Source organism: Lonchura striata, chromosome 1, assembly GCF_050655825.1.
Source record: "Lonchura striata isolate lonStrDom1 chromosome 1, ASM5065582v1, whole genome shotgun sequence".
In the NCBI taxonomy this organism is placed as follows: domain Eukaryota; kingdom Metazoa; phylum Chordata; class Aves; order Passeriformes; family Estrildidae; genus Lonchura; species Lonchura striata.
In genome coordinates this window covers 77,876,316-77,884,951 of record NC_140703.1, presented here as the reverse complement: position 1 = coordinate 77,884,951, position 8,636 = coordinate 77,876,316, and the positions used below count along the sequence as shown (strand labels likewise).

At 39.4% G+C, this 8,636-nt stretch overlaps 1 protein-coding gene across 2 annotated transcripts in view; it reads right to left on the bottom strand.

The window, feature by feature from the left end:
- Positions 1–8,636, bottom strand: part of GPC6 (glypican 6) — a 726,663-nt gene that overhangs the window by 13,931 nt on the left and 704,096 nt on the right. For both annotated transcript variants that reach the window (XM_077781485.2, XM_085556757.1), the window contains one exon: positions 166–341. In XM_077781485.2, coding sequence (XP_077637611.1) covers positions 166–341 — 176 coding nt within the window. The remainder of the gene's footprint in view (positions 1–165; positions 342–8,636) is intronic.

The window sequence follows — 8,636 nt, the reverse complement described above, 5'->3', positions numbered from 1 at the left end:
AGCAAAAGAAACAATTATATGACTGGAATTTCATGGAACAGAAAAAGACTTTTTATGTTGTCAGCAGCGCAGAGCACAAAGACCACAGTAAGTCATTGCAACAGAGCCAATTTATAAATGGGCTCCAAAATTACAGCTATGTAATGACAGTTAATGGTTTCTTACTCGTGTCCTGGAAGTTGACATCATTCCCATTGTATGCATTCTTCAGTTTGTTAGTCATGACACGTAAGGCCATGATTTGCTGTCGAATGAAGGTGTCTGGCCTTGTGATGTCTACATCTACTTCTGGATTGTTGATCTGGTTGGTCAAGCCATCATTCATAATCTCAGGCAAGTATCTATACAGCAGAATGAAAGATTAGTTTGAGACATAGTAATTCCAGAAATAAAACACTGTGCAGTAAATGATGTGCTAAGAAATTCAATCTGCAGTTCTTAAACAAATCCATTAACACTGTTTTAAAAATATAGTTTTTAATTTTACCGACTCCTAAGGATCTGTTTAGTAGCACAGCTGCATGGGGAGCAGAAAGGATTTAAGTTTTTCTACTTCCTAACTCTCCATATACTCCCCAGCAAGAGCAATGACTGTGTGAACTATGGAAAAGGTTTGCAAGCCAGCAGTAAGTCACCACATATTCATATCCTCTGCTGACATGAATGGCTGCACACTAAATTAAGCATCTAACAGTGCATTATGCTGTTTTTATTTCTTTCTGCTTAAAAAATATGAAGTCCTTTGTTGTATATAGCATATTTGTTCTGAGACAGGTTAGAATCCTATCTTGAGGTGTTATGGCTTTCCTGGGTTAAAAGAGCACTTAATTTTCTTCTCCAATTCTTCCTTGCATCTCTTTTTTAGACCACCATGAACAACATCTCCAGCCTACATGACATCCAGACCCATAAAAAGCATTATAATTTTACCAAACTACAGTATTCTCTTTGATTTGTTCAGTATTCCTTTAAACCAGGCTATGTTTGCATGTCTCATGTACTCTGTGCATAACATTTAAGGTATGGCATTTCCTATCCATCCACAAATCTGAATCTTTTATTCAGACTCTTACCTTATAATTTCTCGATTACTGCAGCATTCCTTTCTCTGACCTTGAGTAATGCAGTCTTAGGCTGCTCACAGGCAGCAAATGTGCTTTTGCACATCTTTACCCTACAAAAAAGCAGCCCATGCCTCCAATCATCCTACAGTAAAAATCTCCATTACCCTTTGTTAGAGATGCACTCTTTGTCCCCTGCTGCTCTTTGTCCTCAGGAAGCTTTCCTTGTAGGCTTTTTGCAAAGCTACACTTTTTCCTGCTTCAAATTTCTGTCAAAAATTATCAGTGCATTTTACAGTTGCCAGGCTGAAAAAAAGTTTACATTATATCTCTATGCAGGCATGGCACTCTGAGAAAATAGTGCACCACAGTTTCCCTTTTCTCTCTTGTCTGTCTTCACCTACTATCTTTGTCTCATATTTCGGCTGCAAGAGATTTGGGGCAGATCTACCCTTTGTTTACATTCTTTATTAGGATATGATCTATTTTGTAATTAGGGTTCATATCAGGCTGTCCTACTGATGTTTGTGGGACTCCTTGTGTGCATGTGTGCTCAGACAGTAGGTAATGATAGCACAGTCTAGCCTACTAAAGACAAACTTTCATGATGCCTGGTACCAAATATAGTTTGAGAATATTTCACATCATTCTCACTTGTGTGTGTCGAATTCAGTACCAGCACTGAAGTTTGGTGTTGATGACAGCATTGTTCATATTGGTCTGAAAATAGAAATATCTCTTGAAAATAAATGTGAAAGTAAGGGAGATGAAAGGACTTCCTCTGTTGAAGTCATGGTGAAGGGAAAATAAACTCTGCATTGCGTCTGGAGGTTCACAAGAGAACAAGATGGTGCTTTGGTTGCACCAAGGAAGGGCTCAGTCTCAGCGTAGTGGGCCCTCGCTTTGCAAGATGAGACTCATTTGCCAGCACTGGCCTTTGAAGGCTTACATGAGAATAATCCTGGGGGTATGTGAACATTGAAGAACCAAACATGACTGCCAAAATACCCAGCCCCAAGCTGCATGTCCTGTTGTTTCACTAGTACCATGACAAGAAATAACATTGCTGTGGGGATCCCATCCAGACTCCTGCAGTCGGATTTACTGTGGTGAGAACACAGAGCTGCCTCCCTCAGTATGGAAGACTGCAGACCATGGTGTTATGAATCACTAAAGACAGAATAGGAGATAATTCTGCAGAGCTGCCTGAAGGCAGTAGGATGGAGACCTTGGCAGGCAGGGATGCTCTGGACTGCAAAGGAACAGCATCTCCATCTGTCACACGTCTCTACAAATGAAAGGGCTGCTGTAGATAAATTACTCAGCCTAGTAGTAAATCAGCAATTTCAAGGTGCAGTTGATTAAAAAAAAGCAAGAATGTAAGAATTGAACTACTGGCTCAGACAGGATGGTTGTCTTGCTCCTTATTCCATCCATGATGATGGCCATAGCTGTTAGTAGCTACAAGTGATCTGAAATTGCTAAATATTCATGTGGATTGGTTTCCTTGTTTATGAAGGGCTAGCAGCTCTTTATTGCAAGCTGTTCATGAGAAGCTAAGGATAGCTCTGAGCACCTCATAGGCTTTCTTTGACTGATTTCTGTCTGATTTCATTTTGTCTTGCCATCAATAATAAAAGAAGAATGTACTGACTTAAAGCAATTAGAGAATGCTTTGGTATGTGCATTTCATAGAGGTTCATATTTTGCACTGTGACTAATATGCATCTGATGTCCTTCCCAGGATCATTTAACTTCACATGGGGCAGCCCATTCAGGGATTTTGTAAAACTGCCACACACCCTGCTTTATCTGCCCAGGATCTGGTGACCCCCAAAGCATCCTGGCAACTGTACCTCACTTAGGTGTGTAAGGGACACGTACTTGATGTAGGTTAAAATCCATGGCCTTAACACTGCCTAATAGTTAGTTGGATGCTTAAATTCCCTTGGCATTTAGGACATAATAGAAAAAAAATTAGAAAGGCTGAGAATTAATCTTTAGGTTTACATACATACCAAATCTTGTGTGTTCAAATGCAAATGTCTGCGCATAAGCAGAGTCCTACTCTCACCAGATCTAGCCACCACCAGATCCAGTCACAGCTAGTCAGGAATTTATTCATCAGTGGAGCAGGGACAGCTGTTAGAGTCCCATGTGCCTTTGGCCAAATGACTAGTTCATTATGTTTCATCTGCTGGGATTTCCTTGCATAAACACAGACAGCTGGTGCCATTTGAATGCTCTTAGTTATTCCTCCTCTTCTTGTCACTAACTCTGAAAGGTGAGCTCTGAAAGGTGAGTCTTTCTGGATCATATCTGCAGGCTTTAGTGGGAGGTCCTGGACATCTGGGGCATCTAAAGTTAATAGTGTGTGTCTTTCTTAAGGCAGCTGAATTGAGTCTTGAATGCCACTAGGATGTAGGCTGCTTGGTGTCATACTGCCGCTCCAGTAGGGTTTGAATATCCACTAGGTCCAGGGTCTAATTTCCCAGTTCCATGAAGGTGTCATGACTATTTAGACCATCCTACATAGCAGTAGGTAAGTGTATTCAGCATGTGGAAAATTGCCTCTTTGAGTACACTGACAGGGTATTGGGGGTCTTTTTGGGTACCTTAACATTGGTGCTTTTAAAAATCCTCAAGCAGTTTTAACCCAGGCTCTGGTCCAGAGTGGACGCAGTTTCCTGTATTACACTCATCCCAGACGGCCCAGAGAATCTCCAGTGGTACTACAACTGCATGGGCAACACATTCCTTATTGCTTCACCCCATATTTAAGTACCAGAATGTTTGAATGTGTTGCTGGATTCTGCTCTCATTGCTGAACTAGCTCACCTGCTTCTTTGCAGGGGGAGAGGAAAGACAGAAAAGTCTATATTGAATGAAATATCTTAATAGTTTTCCTTTCTTTAAAGGACTGATGCAGATACGGGAGCATGCAGCCCAAGGTGTTTGGTGAGTGGCAGCCTCGGAGAGGCAGCCCAACACATGTTCTGACAAAAGCATTTTGATGTGTGTGGGGTAGGGTTAAGTCACACCGAATAGGAAGCCATGTCTTGGGACCATGATTTGACAGAAGATTTGTTGCTGGCTGGGCAAAGTTGTTGAACACAGCTGCTTTTGCTGCAGTTCTGTAAGTTGAGACACCCTTGTGAATTTTAAGCTTTGCTGCTGCTTCTGCTCCCCTTAATGATCTCTTTGTAGGCCTGGCCATTACAAGAACTGTATGCCCATTATAAATAAGAGAAGTGCCAACCTGAATCAGTGTTTGTTCTTTCTATCCTCCTAGCAAAGGGAAAAAAAAAACCAAACAAAAACCAAACCAAAACAAAACAAAAAAATCAAAAAACAAAACAAAAAAAAACACGCAAAAAAAAAAAAAAAAGAGAGAGAAGCAAGCTTGCTTAGCCCTCTGAGTATAGAGAAGCTGAACAATACTGTTTATTTTCTGGTGTTTGCTCCTTGCTCAGCTATGTCAGGATTTTAGTGTAATTTACATTGTTTTCTGAAATATTAATGCTTTCTGTTTCTCTTAGCCTTTCCACAGTTCTTGCTTGTCTCAGCAGACACGGCAATGATGTCTTTTGGCACATCATAGCCAAGTACCACAAAACCTATTTAAAACCACTTCTCTTTTCCCCCTCTTTTTTTTTTTTTTTTTTTTTTTTTTTTTTAATAACCTGTTAATGTTCCACAGTGTCTGCTTCCTTTTCAAGTCTAAAAATGATTGATGAGTCTTTCAGGTCATATGTATAAAGCATGTAAAGTTGACACCCCACTCCACCAAGAGAAAAAAAAAAAAAGGAAAATAAAAGGAGGAATCTGATTTTTAAAAATAATCTGTCTTAAAGGGCAACATTCTCCATACTTTGCTGCCACAGCAGCTGCTTACAGTACAACTGGGGCATGCCACCTAGCCAGTACTGGAGTTATTCCAGGTGCACAGAATTGTAGGCAATAGAATACAAAATACAGCACAGGCTTACTCAGGCTGGGTTTAGACAGTCACATCTGGACCAGAAAGATAAGTGCAGTGGAAAATTGGCTTGTTTGGCTAACTGGTTCACCTCATCTGATTCTGTTTGCTCAGGAGGTAATCCCCACAGGATATTTGCTGTTTGGTTTTTTCCCTCCATCTTGGAGAAAAGCTTGAGCAGACACAAGGAGAGGGAGAAATGCCTCACTGCCAGGTTTTCTTAAGATATAAAAATAAACTTGAGCCATAAATTAAGACTAGGCATTTTTCACACATAGTGAGAAGTGGTTTATTCCTGCTTTCACTAGTGGTGCTAAACAGTTATCTGTGTCTACATCCAGCTAAAGGACACTCAACTCTTTGTCACTGCAAGCTTTGCTGGACATCAGTGAGCAACTTTCTCAGACTAGCACTGATCTGTTGAGTCTTTCTTCCCACTGAATTTCACCAGAAATTAAAAGCTCTCTGCCAAAGAAGTAGACACTCCCACATGTGTGGCAGGAGAAGAGAATGTCAGGACAGCTGAGAATCTATCCTGTGTTTGCTTTGATGGCATACCTTGTAGATTTGAGCTAGATACTGAAAATTATAGTGATCATTTTTCCTTTTATTCCTTACCTTTCTCTATGTTTTTCTGTTTGTTTTATTTTTCTGTCCCATAGATGATTCTATTTCTTCTTCTGTTTGGAGGAGTGATAGGCTCTTTGTGGAAAGGAATGCAGGTCTCTTCTATTCCATGGATTACAGCTTTTCAGAGCTAAGATATATATATATATATATATATATATATATATATATATATATATATATATATATATATATATAATATATATATTAAAAAGTTTATAGCCCTGGTGAGCATGAGCACCAGGATGATAGTGCATGAGCACAATATCTCAGATGCTTTGGTTGGAATGAGCTGGCTGAGTTGGCTGGAGCAATTAAATCTTATTCTCCTGAACATCAGAGGGTTCCAGGTTTGGTTGCTGTTCTTACTTCAGTAAAAATAATATATTCAAGGATTAATACCTTGGACTTGGTTTAAGTTCTAAAGCCTGATTTTCCATCATTCTTGGGAAAATTTCTTAATTCTGAAGAATACCTATTAGTGAAGATACCATCAGCTGTTAGGAATTCAATTGCATGTAGGGAGGGAGGTAAATTTTCAAAGTTTGATCTTAATGTTGTTTTTCAGATCCTAAATAGCTTTCAGAAATCTGTCTCTGCACATCTGGTAGAAGATGTTAATTCTTTAAACATAAAATTATGTTTGTGTTCTTTTGTGAATACAAATATGATAGGGAAATCCTGCTGGGCATCTCTCTAAAAGGCACTTTGTCTGAAGTAGCTATTATTATTGTCTTTAATATGGATTTTTGAAAAAAAAGACATTCATCCATCTAATAAATATTTTCCCATTTCCACAGCACTTGGTTTCTACGTGATGTGACCTGATTAAAACCATTATTTGTAGAGGATCAGCAGAGCCAAGTTCACCCTTCCAGAACTCCAAATGGATGACTCTGTTACCCCATGATTACTTGTGAATTGCTGACCTTCAGTTGGTGACCCGGTGTCACTGTAAATTAATCATGGCAGCAAAGTGATATTTAGGGAGTGTAATAACCACAAATGACCTTGGTGTAATGCCTCTCTCAGGAGAAAGCCAAGCTCTCATTCTCTGTGATCTCAGGTTTGTAACTCTTTTCCCCTGTAAAAGCAGCATCAAAAGGTGATGTGTAAAGTGAAACATAAGGCATAATGTCTATCTGGCAATTCAAAGTTTCTAATTCTTTATTCCAAAATAGAATTTGATAAAAACCCCAGCAATAATTTCTTTTCCCAATGGTAGCCAACCCCATGTTGTCTTCTTACTTACATTAATGTCTAGGAAATCAGGAGGTGGCTAAATTTCCTTTTTTTTTCTACCACAGGCTTTTGTCATATTGTCTGGAATTCAACATGCAGCTCCTCATATAGCACAGAGGTGCTTATGACAGCTGACACAGTGAACACAGAGATATGTATATGAATACTGGCCAGATTTTGCTATGCTCGTTCTTGTGAGCTAGTATTTGATATCAGATACTAATCAGTCTGATAAAGGAAACCTTTTTTTTATACTGCAGTAAAAGTCTTTGTCCACCAGCCAAGAGGTAATTTTGCATTTAGAGCTAGTTATTTTCAATACTGTTTTTAATACTATTTAATATACACCCATGGAATTCTGTGGTGCTTCTCTGATTTATTACTATTGCCTCCACCTGAAGCATTTATTGAATTCTGTTACTATGACTATACATTTCCTTTGTGAATGAATATTAAACAGCAACTGGGCAGAGGAACGGTGACTGGACCTGCTGAAATCGTATCTTCAGGTGATACTTTGAAGCTGTCACGTCCAGTGGAACATCTGTAAGGAGATTATTAACAGAGGACTGCTCTTCTCTCTCCAGAACATTAATCTCAGAAGGCATAATGAAAAAACTCAGGCTTCTCATAAGATAAATTCTGCAAAAGTAGGGTGAAAAACTGTATGCATAAAATGCAACTCCTTAACTCCCAGAAAATGTGGAAGCTGTGCCAAACCCTTCAGTGCAGGAGCAGAAGAGAGCTGCCAAGTATTTACCAGATGTAGTGCACACACTAGTGTTTAGAATGGAAACCAGGAGGAATAGATAGATATTAAGGGATTTGACTGCTCTTTTGTAGAAAGAGTAGTATATATCTCTTACTGATGCATGCATCCTGATGTGGCTCATGGCATTTAGCTGGGGCGCCTTGAAACTCTGCTTAACTGCTGGCAGTGCACTGGCCTGGGCTCATGTCTTTCAAAGTTCAGTAACAAGAAAGGATAAAATAGAGAAAGAGAAACCACACATTTTTATTTCTCTCTTCACACCATTCCTTTATGATGAATCCTGTAATAGCCAGACACTCCTATTAGTACTTCTCTGAATCCCCAGGGACTTTCTCTGGATCTGGGACTTAGCAACTAAGCAGTGGCTCATGCTTTTGGACAGATTTGTTCACATTCATCCATAAGTGGATTCAAGGGGCTAGCAGTATCCCAAACAGCCCCCTCCTCCTGTCTGTAAAACAAATTCCTTTGAAGGTTGTGTAGTAAGGCTAGGAAAAAATTGTGTGCATTCAGTATGAAACATCCTCCTGTAAACTGTGCTCCATATCAAAATGATCAGATGATGAGATGGTGGGGGCAGGGGGTGCAATCTATTTATACATCTGTCCCTCCATACATCCATGTAAAACGACACTGAACATATTTCTGAGTTTTTCTTCTATGTTTTCTTATTTGCACTGTTTTTTATATTTTACATGCTTGTCTCATTTTTTCCAATGTTTATTTGTTTGAGTCATTGTTTTTTTTTTTTTGGTTCATTTTTATATTCTGTCTTAATATATATCTTCAGGTAAAATAAAAATAAAGCTTCCAGTCCCTGAGTGCCAGAATGTGCCACTTCTCTTGAGATTCGCTGTCACCAGACACTCAAACCTCTCCACTCCTCATCTCTACCTGAAAGCACAGGATACTACTGCACACCTGAAACCATGCCCCTGGCATGATCCCTGAGCAA